Source organism: Lingula anatina, chromosome 1 (genome assembly GCF_051362555.1).
Source record: "Lingula anatina isolate TDL-2025a chromosome 1, LinAna3.0, whole genome shotgun sequence".
NCBI classification, from domain to species: Eukaryota; Metazoa; Brachiopoda; class Lingulata; order Lingulida; family Lingulidae; genus Lingula; species Lingula anatina.
Genome location: NC_141767.1, coordinates 15582877 through 15607727, shown reverse-complemented (window position 1 = coordinate 15607727; position 24851 = coordinate 15582877). Strand labels below are relative to the sequence as shown.

The 24851-nt window shown below is 34.6% G+C and overlaps 2 protein-coding genes across 4 annotated transcripts; one reads left to right on the top strand and one right to left on the bottom strand.

Moving 5' to 3' along the window:
- Positions 1-1448: 1448 nt before the first annotated feature.
- LOC106171182 (GPI alpha-1,2-mannosyltransferase 3) lies at positions 1449-7567 on the top strand. Its single transcript, XM_013551389.2, has 9 exons — positions 1449-1584; positions 2667-2893; positions 3109-3211; positions 3459-3576; positions 3793-4019; positions 4363-4512; positions 4733-4990; positions 5209-5937; positions 6167-7567. The coding sequence occupies exons 2-9, from the start codon at positions 2689-2691 to the stop codon at positions 6465-6467; spliced, it is 2091 nt and encodes a 696-aa protein (XP_013406843.2). The 5' UTR covers positions 1449-1584; positions 2667-2688; the 3' UTR covers positions 6468-7567.
- Positions 6985-22470, bottom strand: LOC106171138 (dual specificity protein phosphatase CDC14A). 3 transcript variants are annotated; one of them, XM_087004421.1, is made up of 15 exons: positions 22091-22470; positions 21886-21976; positions 21362-21437; positions 20389-20481; positions 19077-19156; positions 15438-15504; positions 15043-15105; positions 13738-13825; positions 12833-13063; positions 12263-12401; positions 11673-11880; positions 11257-11369; positions 10738-10944; positions 9575-9749; positions 6985-9168 (listed from the first exon to the last, which is right to left on the bottom strand). In XM_087004421.1, exons 1-15 carry the CDS (start codon positions 22161-22163, stop codon positions 9139-9141), a joined length of 1734 nt encoding a protein of 577 aa, XP_086860547.1. In that variant the 5' UTR covers positions 22164-22470; the 3' UTR covers positions 6985-9138. The 3 variants fall into 3 exon arrangements, with proteins under 3 accessions (XP_086860547.1, XP_086860541.1, XP_086860550.1); XM_087004415.1 differs by lacking the exon at positions 13738-13825 and adding an exon at positions 14117-14204 and having other exon boundaries at positions 22091-22469; XM_087004424.1 differs by lacking the exons at positions 9575-9749; positions 13738-13825 and adding an exon at positions 14117-14204 and having other exon boundaries at positions 22091-22467.
- Between the last annotated feature and the right edge of the window lie 2381 nt (positions 22471-24851).

The window sequence follows — 24851 nt, the reverse complement described above, 5'->3', positions numbered from 1 at the left end:
CCATTTGTCACGGTTAAGTACTATGATTCAGTTAGTCAAACCTTTATTTTCACGAGGGGACCATTGGTGTGATTTTTTTCAGAAATAGAAGGGTGGGTCAGGACCCCACTGACACCCCCCCCCCCCCTAAATCCGCCACTGCATTTTGTCCAAGTACTTAGTGCAATAGAAAACAGTGTTTTCTGTTGTTGACCGAAAAATATGTTGTGATTCCATGATAGTTTGACATTTCTGATATAATATTTGGATCACGGGTGGAAAATAGTTTATTTAAAGGTACATATGAACCGAGCATCAGTTGAGCGTGGATTCCCAGTAACACATGTAAACCACTTCTACTAATTTCTTATACGACTCAAATAAATTCGACATGCCAAGGGACTAAACAGATCACTCGGTCAGTCATAAAAGAGCTTTAGACTGCTCCTTTCTTCAAATTTTTGGTCGGAAATTTAACCTACTTTCGTGACCTACTTTTCTGCCCCATTGACATACAGCATAGAATGCTAGCAGAAAAATCCGTTCAAACATTATTTTCAGGCAAAATTAAACAATGCCTTTTGGTAATTCTCTTAGTTATACTACTTGAAACTATGTGCTGGCATTCGGTCGGTTTTGAGACAAAAAATTGACTTTGTATGCATCTTTAATGCCTAGGCCCTATTTTCCTGTCGGTAGGGTGTATTTCCCCCGTTCTTTAAATATTCAGTGGCAAGCAAAGTCAATCAAAAACAATAAACTGCTTTATACAGAAGATTATCAAAATTTTTTACAACGTTATACTTGTAGGAGATAAATCAAAGGACAAAACCAGTGATGATTGAATTTTCAAAGTGAGTAAAACGTTTCACAGCTGGACGTTTTGCATTTGTGATAGTAATGTATTTTCCTTTTTGGGGCTACACGATGAATTATTTTTTTTAATCATGGATCCAGGAGAGTGAAACTTTGATACAAACTTCTTCACGTGGAACATACCAAAACCTGTAGGAAAATTGGGCAGTTCAAGGACGGAAAATCTGAAAGATTGCCCACAAAGCCAAGGAACAGCCATAGGCTACTTATTTCTGCAAACCCATTGTAGATTTTCAATTTTACAAAAGTTTTATTATCCTACACATGAAAATCGTTCAAATGATTTTTTTACACATGTTGACTATAACTCAGGCACAAATGATGTGACTGAGAAAGTTTTTGTCATAAAATTACTCCATTATTCTTCAAGTTACAAGTTTACAAACGTGTTAATAATAACCGTTTTTAGTATATTCACTTTAGTTTATTGTGACAACATTTGTTGTTGTTTATTATACAAAATACTTTATAGTTGTTTCTAACAAAATAAGTAGTTTTTATGGCGTGAGTAGTTTTAACTTTAGTAAATTCACGGCTGAGCCAAAACACACTTTGACTGAAACCTCTGTTTAGGCTCCTCTTGAGATTGCTATCGAATGTAATCGTTTGCTCTTTGTTGTGTAGAAATTGTTGTAAACAAATGGACAGGTCTCAACGTTTGAAAAGATATTTATCTCATTTCGCAAAATTATTCAAACGTTAAAGCGCAGAGAATGAAGTGAAAGTTTGGTAAGTACTCTAACAATTGAGGTGCAGTTTAAGATAATGAAAAACCACTTTCACATGAAGATGTATTGCAATAAACAAGCTTATTGATTTCTTTGGCTTTGCTCTCCACTTTGTAAACATGCCTTAATTCACTTTCTACTGAAATTATATAACTGTTAGCAGAAAATTGTATTTTAAACGTCCACAGTATTAATCAGCATGAAATAATTTATACCTGTCTTCAATATTGCTTCAACTATTGATTTTCTGGTCCTCTTTGCTTTACCTGTCATGTTATTTCAACATGAAATTTGTTCATTATGTAGGGGATGCTTTATCGATTTTGGCATTGATCCCAAGGCATATACTCATTATAATTGTTTTTTTTTTGCACAAAAAAGATCATTAACAGTTGCTTTGAACATAGCAATATGTTCTGAACAGGAATTTTTTTTTAAATAAAATTATTATATTATATAATTATAATTACATAATTATATTTTTAGACCTTTTGTGCTCTAGATCTTATGGTCTTAATACCTTAGGCACTACATCCGTGCATCTAAACATCATCGACAAACTACAAAACAAACAAATCACACATTTTATGGGCCTTGGCCCCAGATCTCATACATTTTACAAGCATAAGCTATTCATAAGTGTGGTCATGGTGTCACTATATCAACAGTATCGTTATTTTAACCTGACCATATTTTAGAATGATTTTATTATGTATATTATTAGAATGGTTTTATTATGTAAATTATGTGTGTTTTTTTATGCTTGTAATCTTATATGCCTTTCACACTTGAAGTGATAATAAATAAATAAATAAATGAATAAATAAATAGAGTTAGAACTGGACATATGATTAATTGTACCTAGTCAATGTGGCAAATGATGTGACATGCAAAGGGTGTCTATTGAGACTTTTTTTAGCATTCCTTATTTCATATTTTCTGTACGGTTGTCCTTCATACATCATGTAGTACTTAGTGAATATATAAGAAATTAAAAAGTGTTACAATGCACTGGCAATTAAGTTGACCTAATTATCATTTCCACAAATAAGTAATAATAGTGTATTCTCTTTGGCCAAATAGATATTCCCATGACATATTTGAGATGGGGAAGCCAGGTAACAGTATATCCACTCTGCGAAAAAGGAGGAAAACAAGAGGTGACCATGACAGTTCTGCTCCACCAGTAAAAAGAATTGTTTCCACTATTGTTGAAGAAGAAGAAATCAGTGAGCTCCCATTAGCTGATGGCCCAAGGACATTCTCCATGTTACAGAGAGCTATTTCTTCTAAGAAAACACTTTTTACAGGTATTTGCCATTTGAAAATTAAAGATGCTACTCAAATTTATAAAAAAAAATTAAAAACATAACAAGATAAAGAGCAAGTTGAGTAAGACTTATATTGGATTTGTTTAGTAAATAAAAGTAAAAACATTAAGTCATGTTTATGTGCTACATTTTTAGAGATGTAAGGCATCACTGCAAGTAACAGCTACTTAATTCATTATGATATTGCATTGTAGGTCTGTTGCTGTTCAGGATATTTAATGCGACCCTGGTGCAGACGTACTTTGTTCCTGACGAATATTATCAGTCAGTGGAGGTGGCACACAACATGGTCTTTGGATATCCTTAAAAAAATTGTATTCAAGTATTGAAATCAGAATCTCAAGTTGAGTAATCTCAATACGTTTCCAAATGTGATTTTCCAAAATTTGATTTTCGTGTTGGCCCCTTTGATGTAAGCAGTTTATTGTATGTTACAAATTACAGCAAAATTGGGATGTGGTATTGGTTGTGTCAGTTTGGGCAGAGGTGCACATTTATTTTCAAATAAGTCTTTGAATTGAGTTGGTTCTCCTTGACATTATACTTATGGTCTCTTGACTTGGGAATGGAAGGAAGGTCTGCGAGGCTACACTTACCCACTCATCTTTGCTGCTTTGTACAAAGTTTTGGTACTCTTTCATTTGGACCATAGGTCGCTCTTAGTAAGTATGCATTCAGCCTGATACATACATGTAAAAAACAGCTTTCTGTACTAATCTCTCACCATCTGTGTAGCATAGTACAATGATGTTGCAAGTGACGTTTTCAGGATTAAATATAATGGTATCCATCTCTTGTTAAAAGTACACATGTAATAATGCTGTAGAAAATTACCCTAACATTATTGATGTTTGGAGTTCATGTTGCACTACTTCTAGATAAAGCTCCCCAGGTTACTACAAGCTGTATTTGCTGCCATTGGTGACTACCATCTGTTCAAACTTTCCAATCATCTGTGTGATAAAGCCACAGCACAGTGGGCTCTGCTGTCACAACTCTTGTCCTGGTTCACATTTTACTGCTGTACTCGTACCCTGACCAACTCTGCCGAGGCTGTACTGACCACTGTGGCATTGTCCCACTACCCATGGCCCGGGCGAATAAGGTAGGAGTCTGTTTTCTCTAAGGATTCAGTGGATTATTTTAGGATTTTATGGGAATAAAGGTGGAAATATAAAAAGGATTAATTTCAAAATGCAAACTGAGATTTTAAAGGATGTTTTATCGGGATATTGAAATTTATATTTTAAAATGAACGGAAATGCAAATTTTGCTGTGCAAGTTTAACAAGTTAAACGACTAGACATTGAAATGAGGCCTGCTTAGATTTTATGTGACATTCTAGTCATATTGTTTGAGTAAAATACGTACATCAGTATATAAGAGTGGCATAATAGCACAGTACTTCATTACTGTCTGTAGTGTTCTGATCACTTTTTTTTCTTCAGTCCACCATTATGGAAGTTTGTGAGCTTGGTGGTAGCAGCAGTGATCATCCGCCCAACTGCTGCCATCATGTGGGTGCCCATGGTTGCCTGGCATCTGTGGAGGAAACAACAATCTCTAGTTAATGTTTTGAAAACCTACATATTAGTGGGGTAGGTGTCGGGGAAATGGTGGACAGTTAATTTTTTGCTGCCCTAACCAAGCAGAAGTAAATTAGTGAGTTAGGGCAGCTGAAGTGTATTTAAAACCACATGCATTGATCATTGCAAAAAGTACCAAGTATGATGTTTTAAAAGTTTACATGCAGGTTATCTTTGAAATCAGGTCATTTAAATACATGTAAACCTGTTCTTATATTATGGGTTGTTTCAGGGTCTGTGGTCTAGGCTTGTCTCTTTTGATAGATGGCAACTTCTACGGCAAGTGGACTATGGTGCAATACAATTTTCTCCAGTTTAATGTCATTAACAATATGGGGTCCTTCTATGGCTCTCATCCCTTTCATTGGTACTTCACTCAAGGGTTTCCTGCCATTATTGGACCACATATTGTACCTTTTGTGATAGGGGTATGGAAGGCCAGAGATAAACGACTGTTTTATTTGTTACTCTGGGCATTAATTATTTATAGGTAAGTAAACTTTGTCATTTTATGGAAATTTTTTTTTATTTTGATGTACAGTAGCAATTTTTTTCACAAAACAAACATCTGTGGATCATTTGACAGATTTTCAGTTTTGGACTTTAGTTTGTCATTTTTATTTTCTCTTTTCAAAACTTGGATGTGGTTACATTGAGTGTTCACAATGGCAGTGTGCTCTTTCAATAAATGATTTATTGGTCTTTCAGCTTCCTTTCCCACAAGGAGTTCCGGTTCATCTATCCAGTATTACCCCTTGCTATGCACTATTGTGGAATATGCCTGCACCAGCTCTGCCTGCCAGTGGTGCTTAAATCTCGAAAAGAAAAGAAAAAGAAGGTGAAAGTGCCGGCAAATAAAGAAGCTGCAGAAAAAGCAAAAATGGATCCCAATTCTTTTCTTGCCAAAGATGTATCTGATTTATCAATAGGGGAGAATGAGGGTGGGACTGCTGCAGTAATGGAAGACACTAGTACTGGATATAGCAGTACAGGATATAGTAGTAGGGATGATAGTGATATTGGAATGGGAAGCAAACTGAGGAAGGAAGAGGAGGAGAGAGCAGAAAAATCTAACAAAGAGGAATCTGTGGGAAAAACCAGACCAGAAACTTCTGGAGATGAAGTAAAATCGATAGATGATAAACATGTATGCAAAGATTCTGAAAAGAATGGTGCAAATTCTGTAGAGCCATACTCAGAGGAGGAACCAGCAAAGCTTGGTAGTGATACTCACAAAAAAGGCCCCACCAGAGCTCACATTGCTAAGGCAATCACTTTATTCCTGTTGGTCTTTAATCTGCCTATAGCCCTGTACACTGGCCTGATACACCAGAAAGGAACTATGGATGTTATGAAGTTTGTGTATGATTCCTCCAGAAAAGTGGACCACCTGGATGCCCTATTCTTGATGCCCTGTCATTCCACACCATTCTACAGGTAAGAGTTGTATGTGATTAACAGAGATATAATTATTTGTATTTTTTTTTTTATTTTTTATTAGGTATGTTGATTGAAAGTTTGTATCTCCGCTACAATCTTCTTGTTTAAAACATTTAGGAATAAGACAAAAATTATTGGGTGTTTTAAGATGTCTTGTAAATGGCAACCTTATTTTTTTATTTATTCATGTGAAGCTGAAAAAAAAACGGTTTTGTTTCTATTTCAGCTACATACATGTAAATGTGACCTTGAATTTTCTCACCTGTGAGCCCAACCTGCAAAACATTCCCAACTACCTTGATGAAGCCGATATATTTTATCAGAACCCGAAGGAGTGGTGGAAAACAGAATATCTTGACAAAAACTCCTCTTTACCCACCCATGTTGTGATGTTCAGCGAGTTGCACCAGAAACTGGACGTGTTCTTAACAAGGCAGCATTACAGAGACTGTGGGCGATTTTTTCACACACATTTTCCAGAAGGGAGAGTTTCGAGTCATGTGAATGTGAAATGTAGGAAATACTAACATTTTTTCCCCAAGTACAATGTCAGTTCTATTATTTTGGACACTTGATTTACAAGTTTTGAAATATTTTAATTGTTGGTAATCTAGTCATTTCTATTTATTTATTTTTTCGTTATGGTATTTTTTTACACAAGTGAATTTTTATCTCCTTTCATCATGAATTGCTTTAACAATACTTCTTGGATTTTTTTTAGTATAGGTCTTTGTGTAATATTTTGTAGTTTTTAATCAGGGTAAAATTACAAGAGTTGTGGATTCTTAGCTTGGATTGGATATTGTTTTTTTGAACTTTGCAAAACACGCAGTAAAATTTCACATGAATGCAATCTGGATTTCCCCAATTTAACACCATGCAGATTCTCAACATATACAGTTTCCAACGTTTTTTTTTTCTTTTGGTTTTTTTAACACATTATTTCAAGTTTTATGTGCGTCTCAGATGGCCTGCTTAAAAGATTTAGATAATTTTGTCACCAACAGTATAAAAAGCTTAATTAAAAACAAAAAAGAACAAATATTGCCGTAGAAGCAGTTTATTGCCATTTAGCTTTTTTTTCCTGGAGGATCCTGCACAATTCATCAGATCAACCCACTTCAAAACAGTTAATTCCTAAATACATATAATTTGTAACAGGTGGACCACTGTATGCATAAATCTACTGGTGGGACTAGTTTTTACATCTTGGTAACTAGCACAGTTTTTTTTTCTCAACAAATGATCATTTTCTGAACACACTTTGATGATAAAAAGCATGAAAGTCTTTTCCATAACTAAGGTGACAATATGCATGCCACAAGTTTCCTGGTTCATACCATAGGAAAACTATTCAAACCAGGAAAAAGTATCTCGCTTTAAATATTGAAACTTTTTTATGTGTGTGTGTGATGACCTTTAAAAAGTGTCATGCAAGAAAAACAATTGGATACCTTATTGTGTGTTTAAAACTAAACAGAGGTTAAAATGTGGTTTGTATAGCAAAGTCTACAAAAGTAAAATGCTCCAAAAAACATTCCTCTGAAACAAACAGCTCACTACAAATATATCAACCAATATATAAAAAACCTAAGAGTGCAATAAAATGAATTAAGACCAAAACGGACACCTGGACTTGGTTATTTGTATATCAAAATCTGCACTGAGCAAGGGCATAAGGGTGGAATGAGATTTAAATGCACTGTGTAGTAATGCTATGTATGCTAAAGCAAGCTGTTCAAATTTCATTCCAATCTAAATAGTACAGTCGATTCTTATAAGCCAGTCAGCACAGCATATTAATACACACACCCAAATGTGGTCATAATGATTTTAATGGGATTCCCTTAGATGCTAAATGATGTTTTATCATTCATTTTAGTATTACATTTCACAAACAACTTTAACAGTCCTAGTTAAATTATCAAGCCAAAAGATTTAATAATAGTAGTACAAAACATACCTGTTCATGATCAGAATGCCTGTAAAAAATGCTGCCCAAGCTGCCTTGATTCATAAAACACTGAAGGATGATTAAAAACTACAAGGATGACTTACAACTACTCTACATAAATGTAACTCGATTTGCCAAAGGACATAATTATATACATATACTTAATGTGTAAACATTAAACTGATCATCAAAAAATCAGTGGTGCCTATGAATTTGAACAATGACTACGCTTCTATGCTCAAGAATCCCCTTGCTGTATCAGACTTTTACATCTGAGATTCAAGGACTACACGTTTAATGTTTTGTACAACAATCCTTTCATAAATATAAAAATAAACACCCTAATGTATACAAGTGATGTGATTACTCTCTTTTTAAAATTTATCGTAATTTGTTATTGCTTACAATATATGATAATAACAACTGATAGTTGTGATAGTAGAGAGGTCTATATGTTAACAATGAGTAAGATCAGCAATGGCTTTGTAATGCATTACAGGTTCATTTTACATGAAAAAGTTAACACTATACAAGATTAACAATATAATTTGGTTAAGAATTAAGTAGACTACATTAATAAATACAATTCAGTCACTAACCACACTATAATTCTTAAAAGTCTACAAGTTGAGCACTTCAAAAGTTCAGGTAAAGCCATACCATGTCACTTCTGCCAAAGGCTAACAGGCATTTTTTTTATTTCCAATGGCCCTAGCCAAGTCAAATATGCAAAAAACATTAAGTAAACCTTTCATTGGAAACTGAGCCTTGTTCACCGGTTTCCATTCCAACTTAATTAATTGTCACCCAGGCCATGACATGTTCATTTCTTTTCAAAATAAAATATGACTGCTTATAGAACAGAGGACATAATGAGATATATAGTTGATTTATCTGCGATTCTTCTCTACTATTTACAGAGGTTCATATGTTATATGAATTGTCAAGAGGTATAAATAGGAACTCACTACAAAAGGGTCTAAGAACATACAATGTTTGGCATTTCAACACAAGACTTCCGTCGGGTAAGTCTCGACATAAAATTAAGTACTAATGGTCAAGTATGATACATGTGTGTGTGTATATCTATATATATGTATATATCACAGATACTAAGAATCTGTTCATATCTGTCCCTCTCATTCTATAAAAACTCCTTTGATGCAGGGTCATGTCTGCTTACACCATAGTGCTCCACTACAGTCCTTATCGCCTTTTCCCCCCATCATCTCAGTACAGAGGCTCTAGTAAGACGAGTATGATGACCTGAGCGACTGAAAGAGAAGAATAAAAAATATATACATAATATCTTTAAAAGACTACAGTTTGATTAGAAAAGGCCTGTTAACTTGCGTCCTAAAATCAACTGTTTACAGTACACACTCAAGTTCACATCAGACAAGCAAGAACCACAATTTCTTAACAGTATGTATGTTGCAGTAATGGTTAGCACCCCATTATGTCTAGGAGTAAATTTAGGTGGCTCCTTACCATCCAAGCAGTTGCAGAAGCATTATCATGGTTAACTGTGATGCACATTTTGAAAGCAGACAGGCCATTAATAACATTGTCTAACAAAGGTAAAACCCCATCAAAATCCAAAACCAGTATTTTATTTCATTCTCAACTACATTGCACACTTTCACACCAGCTTGCCTACACAACACAAGAATCACTTACTGTGGAATAATTAGACCTATAATTTTTCAATGCAGAACTTGCAGATGAGTTTGAATGATCTCCAGTACTTTTATAGATATCACTCGATCTGGTGTAATATGGTTCTCGACCATTTAGATCCCTTGCCTTAGAACTTAGGTAATCAGAGGCATATTCTGATGCAAGCCGAGAAGTGCTGTTGAGAAAAGGAGACAAATGGAAGAGTTTTGGGTTAGAATTATTGTTAAGGTATCAAATTTCAAAATGTCCCCATTCAAAGACACATACCTGTACATTCTCCTTTACACAGGTAACAATCTCACTCATGCGCACTAATGTATACTGACAGAATAGATAACCCAGCTACACATGCACCCAAGAACAAGACAATGCTACAGAGAAAAAAATAGATAATGTTAAAGTGTTAAAAAAGATGTGCAACAGGACAGAAATGAAAGTTTTTTTAAGAGAGCAAACCTTGAATGTTTTACTTGTTTTCTGTAAATCATGATTTCCCAAACAAAGTCTTCATTGAGCCAAAGTCAATTTTTGTGTCTTTTCTCTTTTATCATTGTTAGTGTTTATTCTTTTGAAAGACTTTTTTTAATCGTTTGTCAAAATGTATTTCTATTTCAATTATGGTGTTTCAAATTCATTACAATAGCACTATGTTTCAAACAGACAAGGTTTGGTGTGATAATATTTAGCTACTACAACTAATAAGAAAATTATTTCATGCAAACTTTTCATTCCTCAGTCTTTCAAGTCATTCACCATGCAACCATCCTCAAAATTTTTGCATACTGAATTAATGACAATATCTTTTTTAATCATCACAAATCAAGAATGAATCAAATTGTCATTTCTTATTCATGTCTGGGCTAATTTTGGGGGGGATAAGCTAAAGAAACAAAAAATACAGGGTAGGGGATTGTGCATGGAAAAAAAAACTTAGCAGAAAGCCAGCTTCAAGCACTGTACGTCATTGGATCAAGATTTTGAAATCCTTTATCATCCCCTCTGAAAATTTTTCCTTTATGTAAATCATAAAATAATACAGACCAGAGCCTACTCCCTTGAACACCAGTTTTAGAAAAAAAAAAAAAGATTTGCACTGTGCTAAAGAAAAGCGAAAACAGAAAAAAAAAATTATACAACTGTAATTTTACTTTCCATCTCCCTACCTCTTAAGTACACTTGATGTTCCTGCAGAAGATGAAGTGGAATGTCGTGTGACACGTTTCACACTGGGCGCACTGGAGTGAGCATGGTTATGGGAGGCGATCTTGGATGATTTCATGGGTGACATGACACTCTGGGCACTCTTGGAGGAAGCCACAACTCTAAAGGGTTGAGTGGTGGACCTTTTGTGGACTTTGCCATCATCAAGCCTGGAGAAGAAGGAAACAAATCTTGTAGATATAAACTTTCTAATTTTCAATATTTTTATTCATATATATCAAATCATTATATCTTATTATATCCAATCATGATTAATATGCATTTTTTAATCATATGATATCAAATATAATTTTTACCACTAACATTACTTGCCCCTTTCTTTCACATCACTTTATGACTATGATCAACATGAAAACAAGATCCTCATTGCATTAAAAAATTAAAATAATGAAAAAGGGAAAATTTTAAATTATAATCTTATTAATAGTTCTTCTTCTGTTAAATGATAATAATCCACTCACGCCAATGTCCCTGTGGTTGCAGACCTTGGGTGTTGTCGTAGGAGTTTCAGCTGGTTGAGACGGTCCCCCTGGGTCATAATCTTACCACTTCTGGTGGCAGGACGACCTTCATACTGCAAACAAACAGTTGCCAGGGTGACAGTTGGTCTACAAATACTTTTTTGTAAAATATGCTGTTGTCAACAATGCAAATAAGGTTATACTCAATTTTATGCAATGGGCGTAAATGTATAACTATTTTTGTAAGTAGTGCATCATTTTCTGATGACATGTAATGATATAAAACTTGGCAAAAAAAAAAAAAAAAAGTAAAATACAATTGTGACAAAAGTTTTAAACAAGGAGTTCCATTTAGGAGAAGTCTTCCCTATTCAAATCTTGAAACACATTTATTTATTATCCTGGTAGAAACCCACCTCATCACCATCATCATAGTACTCATCATCCTCATGCATGGGGTACTTGTTGGTGCTGTATCTGTTGTTCTCGTAGGCCGCGTCCTGTATCCTGATGTCATCCATGCCGCTGAGGAGTTTTGACACGCTGTGCTTGTCCCGTAGCCTGTCCTTCTCTTTTTGTCTGGCTCTGTACAGGTCCCCCTGCATCCACAACCAGGCTTGCTTCCTACAAGATCACAGTAAGCCAAGTGATTATGAAATGACTGGTCTTTCTTCAAGTGCCAAAATAAAAGGATTTGCATTAATAGAGATGCTGCGTTTACAAGCATGTTTAATATCTGTATTGCTGTTTAAATTGGCTGTACACAAGTACCACACATTTTGAAAATATTAAACATGCGATGTACTTGTTAAGGTTAAACACATCTTGTGTTGGCATCACATAAACAAAAGTGACTCTACAAAAAATCAACTCTACTGTAGCCTTAAAATGCTCAAAGAACAAGGCACTTAGGTATTAATTCGTAAACTTAACTGAACTGTGTTAAACAATTTGCCAAGAGTGAAAAGATTGTAACCTAAAATTAGTGTTCAAAAAGACCACTCACTCTTCCAAGAAGTTCTGCTGAGGCCCAATGATAGACCCTGGACGGCATATTCTTATCCATCCAATCAGCTCTGCTGCTGTGAACTTGTAATGCTTCATGATATAACAGCCTATGAGACAGCCTGTGCGCCCAAGACCAGCTGAAAAGAATTAAACCATATTAATATCTATTTCTTCCTTTCCAGACACATCTTATTTAATCTTTATTCAGGTCTTTCCTTAAAATACCATAGTGTAATAGGACTGTGAAAGATTTACATGAAAATAACACAGGATTAAGTCACATCTTGCCTCTGATTTCACTAAACTGACCAAAATTAGCCAAAACAGATGGAAGACAGAACCTCCTGTTCAATATAAAGTAACACACACAAAAAAAAAAACTGTTCAGCATTTAGCTTTAAAACAAATGTGTGAGATGGATCCAGCAATGACACGAACACGCACTGGTAATTAGAATATATTATATACCACTGTATGCAAAGATGGGACAGTCCACATTCCAAAAGGCCACTGAGACTGTCCGTCCATCCCAGGGCATAGGTTTTCTATTTATTCACTATAGGCTTACCTTTGCAGTGCACAGCAATAGCACCTTCAGCATTCTCAGCAATCTCTAAAAACCTCTTGACTATGTCATCACTAGGGGTGCTGCCATCCACAAAGAAGAGATCATGGTGGTCGAAACCTGCATCTGTGAACCGCCTGGCGTCGTAGATTTTCTTGTTCAGCCGCACTATGGTGGTTACGTTGCGTTTCCTGAAGTAAGGGAAGTAGGCCTCCGGGGCGTGGAGCGGGTAGCCTGGAAGTGAATTCTTAAAATATAACACTTCACAATATAAAAAAAAAAAAATTACTCTTTCCTTTAGCAAAGAATAGATCAAAAGCAAGAATCAAAACATTCAAATTGAACATTCCAATGCATATGGACACTTTTCATAAATTACTTTTGACAATTATCATATACAACAAATACATGCTTGTGCATATATGTAACATGCGTGTGCACACATACATGTGAATAAATAATATCAAATGCTTAAGACTGGAACTACATGAATCATCACTCAAGTTGACAGAAAACAGCCTTTAAGCAAAAAACTTCTAGTTATAAATACAACACAGCAATGCAGTCTTCAGTTAGTTTTCTTTACATCACACTTCCAAAGAACATACTCTTATTTATTTTTTTTCTTGAAAAAACTTGAAAATTCAATGTTAGAGCATATACTTTGACTGAAATATGTCCATGCTATTTTCAAAAACTGATCTTAAAGGACAGTAAGTTTACTAAAGAAGTTCAATTATTTACCTACAACACTTCGTTTTGCATATATACTATAATTTTGTGTAAATATCTACATAATAAAATTACTATCTCAAAAAGACTTGTGCCGCACATAAATAAGCATCAGCAAAAAAACATCAAAAAGTGCATTTTTTATGTTGTTGTTAATTCTGCACACCAATTCCTACCATTCTCAATCTTGCTTTTTGGATGTGGTCCACAGAATGCAAGAAATTTGTCAGGCAAAATCCAGTTTAAGTCGCCATTTTCTACTCGCTGCATGAAGAGAATCAAAGAATTCCATGCTTTTATTCACCGTTTATAATCTAAATATAATAATTCACCAACCACAGACAACTGCAAAACTTGAATTCAGCCAGATGTATCTTTTTTCTTTGAATTTTCAAAAAATGTTTGAGATGCATGAAACAGATCTGCCTCTCTATGCCCAAGAAGCGGTTGTCTATGCTTAGCTACATGCATGCATTCACAACTACACTGAAATGTGTCCAGTGTCTTTGTGAAATGAGTAAAAGGTTGGGCATTCCCCCAGTCATCAAGTCCTACCATTTTCAATCTTGCTTTTGGCATGAGGTCCACAGAAGGCCAGAAATTTGTCAGGCAAAATCCAGTTGAAGTCTCCATTTTCTACTTTCTGTAAAACCAGTTCATCATCAGAAAACTCTTATAACCTCATAAATAAGTCATCTTCCTTTTTCACTCCATTTCAAATTATAGTATATAAATGAGGCAATTTGCAAAGATTTATATAATTGACATATTATGGCTCTAAACAATTCAAAGACTTTATATTATACTGAATTATATTTAATATATGAAACACAATAATAGCACTATACAGCAGTTATAATATTAATACAAAGCTACAGAAAGTTTAATCTTTAATCTCCAATTCAGAACATTTCCACAAAGAATCATTCAGAATCCTACACAAAAATCAACAGCCAGACTGTATTCATAAATGACTTGCAGTGTTGAAATAAAACAAAAATGAATAAAATATGAGAACTAATCTAATTCAGTGCATTTGGGCAATGCTCAGTCGATACATATTATTGATTTACAACACCATCAATCCATTCAATCCAATTAAAGGTCAGCAAGGTCAATTTGGTTTATGTTCTCACATCTGCTAGGAGTTAATGAAACAAGTTAAATTTTGTTATAATTATTACATCCATTAACATCAAAGCGATTGATGCGTCTGATAAGGAGCATATCAACAGAACTACAAAACCCAGTTAGTTCAGTGATTTCTTACCAGCCCTCAAATTCAAATACCTTGCAGCATTAATTTCAGCAGTATTAAGTAGACTTGTAGGTGAACTTGTACTGCTGCAGCAGTATTAAAATTTTTCGACATATGTGCAACTTCTAAAGTTTGTTCACAATATCATATCATGCATATGGTAAATTAAAAATTTTCACAAGATAAACATAGTAGATAAACAAGATAGTCAGTTGCAACTCACCTCGTAATGCTCATATTCATCTACATCAAATGTTTCAAAGTTAAAAAATCCATTTACTAGAGCCTGCAACAAACCAAAACAAAAGTGCTATTTCCAGTATTCATCAAAAAGAACAAGGGAGAAGACTGTGTCAACATTTATATTGATACAATCATAAATCAAAATAAGAATTATTAATTTTTATAACACAATCATATCTTTGTAAGATTTATGCAGTTATTGAGAAATAAAATTAAAAGTCATTTTTTCTTTAATTTGGTTGCCCCATTTGGTAATCCCAATGAATAAGGATCAGAAAGTCTACAGCCCACTGGTGACATATGAGTAGGGAACTGACATTAAGCTTGAAGAAAATTTTCCACACCCAAATGAACTGATCAAACATTAAACCTTACCTTATTCAGTCCATGTAGACAGTCAAGCAAGGTAAGATTATAGGTACATGTCCCAAAGGATGCATCTCTGAAAATAAATAAATTTAAAAAATACTCAAATAAAAATGGTAAGTGAGAATTATTGATGCAGTGTTCAGTCTCTTTTATCTAAGGTCATGTTGTTGGTTACTTGTCCAGAAACACGCCCAGCTAAAAGGAACATAAATCCTCTCCAAAGTACCTGTCAAGCACAGGGGGAGTTTTGACAGAAGAGCATCACTTGGTGGTAGTGTTTTTTCCATCCAAATATCTTTAACTAATGAACTACAGGCTTTTTACTTGCTTGTCAATAAATGTCTACTTGCACTACCCATTCCTATCCAAGGGAAAAATCAAATAAATGAAAAAACAAAATGATAATGACCATAAAATTGATAATTTGGCTAAGGATAAGGCTACAACAATAACAACAACTAAGTTATAATAATGATAAAGTAATTAATAAAATATTAATGAGAATAGTAATAAAAAATGAATAATTAAAATTGTTTATTCACTTTTTCTCTGGGGGGGGGGGGCAGTGCAGGTCATAACGATGCTTATTTTTACGTCTTGGGAAAGAGTTGTAGACCTCAGGAAAAGTGTTTTTCTCCCCTACTTTTTATGATGTCTTTTCCCTGCACTGTACTTCTAACCTAGGCCCAAAATATTTTCTATCCTAGTTCTAACCATAATTTTTTACAATTCTAGAACCTCCTTCCAATAAACTTCCTCGGGATGCCCTTCTTCTGCAGTGACAACATCTTGAATTTGCTGTTCAAAATTTGATCTGAGATTTTTTCACATAGCTTGCATCTTTTCTCTTTAAATAAAAGTGCTTTAATCATTTAAAAATTCTAAAACGGCACCGGATGCCTTTTATACAAACAACAGTTTTAATCCTATCAGAGATTCAATTGAGAGTGTTATTTGGATTACACTTTGTTCCTGAAGCTGACATTGAGGCTTATCAATGTTTGTTAGGTACATAGTTACAACACAGGCCAGTATAGCAACTTTAAATGTAAAACTAAGCCACCTAATAGAATCGAAAAGGGACGGGGTTTTTAAACTGGTGCCGCAGTGGCATTACTCCAATCATGTATACAGAGTTATTTGGTCAGAGACCATGGCGGATCAATCATAATTACAAATATTAAGCAGAATATAATCATTCCTTTTAACCATACACTTCTAACTTCATTTCTGAAAAGCCTTCAACCTGGATATACACTTGTGTTGTTATGGGGGCTTTCATTCATCACTATAGCCTTTGCTCACTATTCATCAACCCTCAATGCACTGGTTTACAAAAGCTGGCATATCAGTCCTTTCCTTTAGATATAATTGTTGTTCTGGCCTGTAATAATATGGCCAACAGTTAGTTAGTCTACTTCTGCATGCATGGGTAAGAGACCATATCAGCCTCTGAAGAGAACCTCACTTCAGTATATTCATGTCTGTGCACAGAACACAAATTTCCCTGGTAAAGGCCGTCAACAATCCAACAATGTCATGCACTGCTGATGAAAATAAATACATGAATACAAAACCTTTAAAAAAGTTGTCAAAATGCCACTGCATGTCAAATAAATTAATTTTTAAACGATACTAAACTTCACTATCAGCATGACTAGGTATGAAAGAACAGTTTAAATAACCTAGACAGTTTCTTGTAATAAGTATTTTGATAACATTTAAAATGCCCTTTTCTGCTGATCATAATTACCTTTCAAGACAACGTTGAGAACAACTTAAGTTAACTTAAAGCCCCTGGGTTAATACCCCTTAGTTTCCAATTCACTCATGATAATAACAAATGAAAATATGTCTAGATACCCTAGTGCAGCTTTCCAATTCTGGAGGTTAAATGAAATTTATAATAATACTTAACCTTGATTAACTTTTTGAAAGTATAAAAAAAAATTGCCCACACTGCCGCTTGCAGAGAGATTTTCAGCAGTTTATCTTTTCCAGTATAAGCCATCTTAAAAACTGAATATGGCACATTATTGGCAATATACAGAATTTGTCATGCATCATATGAATATGTGATCTGTTGGGTAGAGTAAAAGAGAAAGACGTATAACACTTAGTTAGGTGACCAGTACAACAGGCAGAGCTTAGAGAAAAGACAAATAGGAGATTGAGAAGGCTGGGGATCAATCCAGACATTGTCAGGAACTGGGCACAGTGGCAGAACCCTTTCATAGCTGCCACTCTTTGATGATGACAATGAAGCAGTAACTAAGCACTGACAACATTACTATATATATATATATATATCTTAATTTTTTTCAGCACACTTCAACTGCGACGCACATACAGCAAACATCTTCATGAACTCCTGTGGTATACTTCCCACTGCCTGATGTGTGAATCGATACTTAGTAATGCTTAATATATAACGGCTTAAAGGGACAATTAGTTGTTATATATACAGATTGATGAAGTGTGGAGAGAATAAGCCTGGTGGAGGAAAGAAATTGATTGAAGTCTTGGAAACTCAAAAGATCAATATATATAATGGCAGGAAGGCCCCCAGTCTGGTTTGGCTAAGTGCTACGTGTTCTTGGGCAAAGATGTGAAGGCATGGAAGCCTGGAATTCTTTAGGGAAGAAAATGTGCACACATGAAATTGAATATAAAAAAGTGTGATTTAGAGATTCATTAACATAAAAAAATTAAAATTAAAAAATCCATTCAACATCTTGTTGCTGAATGTACTCAGTATAACTATTCTCTATGTACACTATTTCTGACACTTAAAACAATTTTTTCTTTCTTTCTTTCTCATTATTATTATTATTACTATTATTATCATAAATTTTGAGAAATAGGTGGGATCTTCTTGTTGTCATTGTCATATATTTAGACATCTATGCAGAACTCTTGCATTTCACTGTGCTTTAGCATATCTATTTACTTTGGAAAACAAACACAAACCCAACTGATCATAAAAATTGGAAGGGAGTAATAAAACTTGAAGTTAAGTAAAACCATACTCCTAAAACTAAAAAAGAATTTCAAAGGTAAAGGTCAATGTCAAAAAGTTCTCACTAAAGTAATAGCTTCTTACAACACAACCTAAATTCCTTATCATACGGATGAGGTGCACATCACAAAACACATACATTTCTCAGAAAGCAGCAACATTTCATCTTCGACAAATTACAGGAATGTGAAAGCATCAAATTCACAGAATGCCAGTCACATCACTGCCTTCTTTATTTCATTATTTGCTTAATGTCAAACGTAGACCATTTCTCTCAAACGTTCATGTAAAGGTTTTAGCACCGGAGATTACAATACATCACAGGTTTCTTTTGAATTCAAAGTACGAAAACAAAGCATCCGCTGTGAACCAACTGAATCAATAACTGCAATCAAAGTTCTTTATAAATAGCTAATTTTATGAAGTACCTGCATTTGTCTTGAAATGCATAACATGAATGCAGTTATACATTCAGTAGTAATTTTTGAATGACAAAACTCAAGGCCTCACATTTATCAATCAGTTTTTTAAAGTGTCATTTTGACCAATTGCAACACAATTTTTCAATATAAATTTCAATATGCAAGCATGCCTTTGGATTGTTTAACTATATCACTTCTACTCACCTGAATGGTAAAAATGGTGGATTGGACCCTGCCACCAGTGGTCTATATGCTTCCTCTGGTGTTTTCTTTAGATAAATAATCTGAAATAAATAATAGTTTTAGCGATCAGTAGTACTAAACTCCATGGTAAAACAACCTCTTTGCTTTCCATGTTTAATAACATCTTCATTTTTTTTAACAGTGCCAAGGCAATATTACTTTTCATATGTACTTCTGCAGTTCATTATATTACAAATTATTGTACAATAACTTGAAATACATTAAAACTACTATAGAAGTTATAAAAGCCTCATTCTTACTGAAATGATTTATCTGAAAATGTGGGACAAACAACACCACATTTCTGCATTTCTGCTATAAGGCGACAAATACTTCAAATTGCCTTTAAACATTTCCACTAAGCTTTGACCTACATTCTAACTGCCTACAAACCCATACTTGTTTCTACAAGCATGGAAGGAAATCGAAACACCCAAGTCTGGCAAACATATTAATGAATGGCAGTGATTTCCCGTGTCTTAAATTTCTACTTTTTTTCTTTCTCTCCTTTTTCCTCCTCCAAAAGTAATAAAAATAAGGTTACAAGGCAAAACTGCCAAATATCACAGCCTTTTCTAACAGCAATATTATAATGGCAAGCATCTATACTTGTAAGTGTTTAATTCATTGGGATATTCTTACCCCCCCCCCCCCCCCCAAACTCTCTGACAAATACACTCTGCTTTTAGCAATGGTTGTAACAGCTCACATCATTCTAATTAACATTCTTTAACAACTATGGCCAGCAAAAAAAGTAGTAAGGGGTTATTTTCTTCAACAGCCTTCATATGAAGAAAATTCATGTTATTGTAAAATGTAAGCTCAAGCAATGTATGTATCTGTGCAATTGGCCTTTGACACTTGGCCAAATTCTTGTTTCAACATTAAAACCTATTAATTCCTGCATCCACGATTCTTAATTGATTAAAATGAACAATTTAAATTTCTACTAAAATACCAAATGCCATTCCTTTTTTATTTAAATTTAGTACGGGAGTGCTATGGCTACAGCAGTAAAGTGCTCTACCAGCCTTTGAACATAGTGCATTTTATAAACAACTTAGGAAGCAAAAAGTATCAACTGACGTGTGGTGATATATGATAAAGAGTAAGTGAATATAATTGCTTGTTTAACTTTTGGATAAGTTAATCTTCTAGTTCCCTTGCCCAACAGCAATTGTTTGGAAATACTTTGCTGAAAACTTAGTCTGTTGCAAACAAGTCCGTATGACATTTATATACACCTAAGATAAGATTTTTACTCCATACTTACTGCATATGAAGCTATAAGAAATGCTGCATTGGCACGTTTCCTTGCATCAAAACTTGTATAATGGACTATCTTTTTCTTTGCCAATGAAAAAGACTGAAAGAAAATTTTAAAAACTTAAAATGCATATTATTATACATTCAGATTATGTAAAGGTAAGTAATAATAACAAAACTTGCTCTGTTTTGAAACAAGAAGCCACCCCCTATGCTTTTTTTTAAACATTCTAGCACTTCAGTGGGGGGCAGAATATTTAATTACCTAATGAATATTAAGGAACACAGATACAAAAGTACATCGTCCAAACAAGATTATACTTGTGGTTAACCCAACAGGTATTTTATGTAAAGTGATGCCATAATGTTTTTCTATAGGATTCTGTCAACTTCAACGAACTATTTACAGGGCTAATATCACATCACAGTACAGTTAAACCATAGAAAGGGAATGTGGAACATTACTTTCAATGTGATCATGATTACATTAATATGTATGGGAACTATTTGAAATAAGATCCCCATATGCAATCTGTTGAAAATATTATATCAACACAACAACACAAACATAATGGTCTCTTTTAAAGTGTTCTCTCTGTGTATCATCTTCTATTAAATAAACTCTGTTCTGATCTCTGTCCACCAATACTTTCACAGGTTATTAATTACATAACATAGTTACAAAACATAAGTTCTTTACAGTGTATTTAATCAGATTAAACATGCCAATGATTTTTAATATGATAAAAATGTTAAATCAACAAGCAAATAAATGAGTCCCAAATGAAGCACTATATAATTTTTGATGCAATTTCCCTTTTTAAACCTGCAAAACCATGGACGCAAATGAGATACTGCACATAAAATAGGAGTCCTGAAGAAATATTTCTTAGATCTACATCATTCAGCATCACTCAGTAATTTTTTTTTTTCAGACTGATTTACAAATTCTGATAAATGTGTAATATTTGAAAACCTACCTTAAGTTTTTTATTTAGTTTACAGCAGTATCTGTAAAGCATGGACAGATTGAGGGGACCAAAATCTGCATAAAAACTGAAAGAGAAGTTTAAAATCTAAGAAATGCATGACTAGAGAAATATTTATCAATACACAAAAATTGTTTTACGTTGTGACTAATTGAATTTTTTCCACTAATTACTGTTCTTGGTCATGAGATGCAAGAAAGATTAAATAAAAACAGTGATTTTATATAAATATTTTACTTTCTTTGCACCCAAAATAAGATTATAACACTTAAGAGTCTATAACCAGTCTCCAAGTAGTATTGCACACTATTTTTCTCAGACTGAGCAAATATTTCTTTTTAATGCAAAAGGGACTTCTTCTCATACAACTGTCCCAAGATATTTCACTAAACTTTAAAATCAAGAAATTATATTACACAACAAGAATTCATAAGTCTTCTCACAAAATAAGTAGACTCTATCATGTATGGGCCAGATAATCCTTATGAACCACGCCGACAATTAAATTAACTTACTTTTCATAAACCAGTTCATCGTCAATACAAAAATAATGGGTATGTGCAGTGGATTTGGGTTTCGTCCGCAATGTTGCAAAATACAGCCGGTCTGAAAAAAAATGCAGAAAGGTCAGGGATAAATTGGCAAAATGCCTAGTAAAACTTCATTATTTTTATGGAACAGAAACAAATATTTGGGAGTTTAATCCATCTTTGGACCTACCTTTTATGAATTCGGATGCACTGCCTATGATGTCATTATCATCGGCCATCGTCTTGAGGTAGTTGTGCGGCATGAAAGATGTTAGGTATCCGTATCCCTTCTATCCTAACTTTAACAGTAACCAAGGATCACTCAGTGTTGACCCAGATTTGTATGTTTACGTGACCCGTTTAAAAAACGCAATAGTCTGCTAGATCTAAAGGAGGACAGATCGATGTTTCAGTATCATCCGTTCAGACTATGCATCCTTGGTGTTAAAAATAGAGGACCAGCCCCTTTGCCTCTAAACGAACTCTCCACGGCCGATTAAGTTATCCCTACTCACTCGCGATGAACGGCCATGTTTGAACGAATTCGAAGGTTAGGGTAGTGCTGTCACGTGGTTAGGGGTGAACCAATGGGTTAGGGTGCAACAATCGTTGTTATGACGACAAAGGGAATAGGCCAATGAAACGCCTATTTTACTCACATGGCTAATGTAAACATGATGTTCAATACACAAACCATGTGCTCAATGTTGTAGGTGGAGGAAAACAGATAAGATATATTACCATTCTTTGCTGAAACTCAAAATCTGGGGACAATTTCGTTCACCAAAGGAGTTAGGGCCTATAGGAGACCTTCAGATGTACCCGCTTCGTTCACATAGCTCTGTTGAATAAAAATTCGTGGATGTAAGCCTAGACGGTGTAATTGCAAATCTTTGTGATTAATTAAAAAGGAGTGTATATAAGGAGTTATAAATTAAAATTAACGCATTTAAAAACTGCTTATTACTGTTTCAACCATCAATCAAACATTTTCGAACCAATTTTCGATTGATTTCAGCAGAGCGAACACTTACTTTTGGCATTTTGGGGAGAAATTGGAATTATGTGTAGGTTTTTGTTATTGTATCATTCAAAACGTTTTTATTATTATTATTTTATTATAGCGTTTTAGGAAAATGGATATTCAATTTTTTGTACATATATCGTTAATGTCTGGATAATTAAATATGTAAACCCGCCCACCATTACTTTGCACTGATGGGGAGGAGGGGGATTAAAACCAATAAATCTACGCTTCTTAATGTTGAAATAAAATGATATAAATTAAAAAACACACATATAACGTAAACATCCAAATTGTAAGCTCAAGGGGCCGGGGGAGGGAGGCTAAAAGTTAGCGACGGGGCTAGTGACCTGCTTCCTGTACCTATGACTGATGTGTGGTAGAAAAAAAAAAGAGGAGAGTAGGGCTAAGTCACCAACAACGCCTATACGAATCACTAACAGAAGTATCTCATATACCGCAAGACTGGCATTATTTCCTGGAATGAATCTTAGTAGACGAAATCACTGCCTTCTTTGCAAAAACGATACTCGACTCTCTTCATTGTGGTAGCGGTGATTGATTGTTTCGCAACAGCTATTGCGATTGTGACCATTCTGTTAGTGTATGTGTGCGTGTGCACTTCTTCTCACATAGAACCGCGTATTGCTTCAGAAATCATCTGTGTATTTTCGGAAATTGTAATATTGGACGGCCACGTAACAATCTTCATTCAAAATTACCTAAATGCATCATTGCTGGAAGTAAATGATATCATGGAAGGGGAAGCTGAATAAATAGCCGAATAAACAATTTTGGCTTAAAAAAGTCTAAAAAAAGTGGAAGCAAGGTTGAATGAACACACTTGGACAATGCCAGCACCCCCCTCCCCTCCACACACACACACACTCTCCCACCATCATCATTACTACCTCCCGTCAGCCTCGGAGGCATCCCCTACAATAACTTCAACCCTTCCGACGAAACTAAGCATAACCGATCTATGTGCCCTACATATTTAAAACTTTCCCCGTAGACCGTTCTCTATTGCTGTTCTACATTAAGTGAAGAAAAATTAATTTACAGCAAAATCTTGGGTTTGCCTGTGTTGTAGCGTATTGTATTGATGTTATATATTTCCGCGCTTTGAAGATTGTTCTTTGCCATAATCATACTCGATTAAAAATAAAATATGTACTTCAATCTCAGGATTTTTAACCGATAAATAAAATATTTATCTTAGGAGTCTTTCAACACGGTTTCAACAAATGTAAATTGTTTCAAAGTATTGATATTTTGTCACGTTGTACCGTTTATACAACCTCACATAAGTAATTCATAAGGTAAATCTGATGTCGGGCATACCTGGAATGAATTCCGAAGCACTTCCAATTGCCCTTCCTATGATGTCGTCATGATCTCTGTAGGACTCGTGACAGTCGTGCATCCACACGTTATTTCTTCTGTGCATCGATAGATCGTAGTCGTCTTTCCAGTCTTTCATTTGTGTGTAATCTCCAGTTGTCTATCTTGACAAGCACGTCGAATTATGTGGAACCGGCGTAGTTGTGCTTGGGCGGAACAGGAGAGTGTGCTGACTATGTATTCCATTAGATCTCCAATCCGTTTCCAATATTATCCATATTGTTGCCAAAGGAGACCAAACATTTTCTTAAGGTGCTGCAAGCTCATATGTGACTTATCGACTGTTCGAGCTCATGGTTTTACCTGTTTTATATACTACGTTCTTGGTATATGTTTCGTAACCATTCCCATTTGCTTCAGCTGTCTGTACGTTATTTGCCTCAAACCGTTTTGTTCCAATTTAATTAATGCTTGTCTTGCTGGTTGACTCAGAAGCTTTGTATAAGCAGGCACATACCTGATTATCTAGTCGATAATGCATATCATTTAATACCTTGACTTATCGCGTCTTTTTAGGTCTACT

Coding starts and splice junctions, on each gene's coding strand:
- LOC106171138 (XM_087004421.1), bottom strand. CDS start 22,163: ATGCCGCACAACTACCTCAAGACGATGGCCGATGATAATGACATCATA. Junction 15,106..15,437: donor GTCTACATGGACTGAATAAG/GTAAGGTTTAAT, acceptor GGTTTGTTGCAG/GCTCTAGTAAATGGATTTTT. Junction 12,402..12,832: donor TATTGCTGTGCACTGCAAAG/GTAAGCCTATAG, acceptor AATTCTTTTCAG/CTGGTCTTGGGCGCACAGGC.
- LOC106171182 (XM_013551389.2), top strand. CDS start 2,689: ATGGGGAAGCCAGGTAACAGTATATCCACTCTGCGAAAAAGGAGGAAA. Junction 4,991..5,208: donor TGGGCATTAATTATTTATAG/GTAAGTAAACTT, acceptor TTGGTCTTTCAG/CTTCCTTTCCCACAAGGAGT. Junction 5,938..6,166: donor CATTCCACACCATTCTACAG/GTAAGAGTTGTA, acceptor TTTCTATTTCAG/CTACATACATGTAAATGTGA.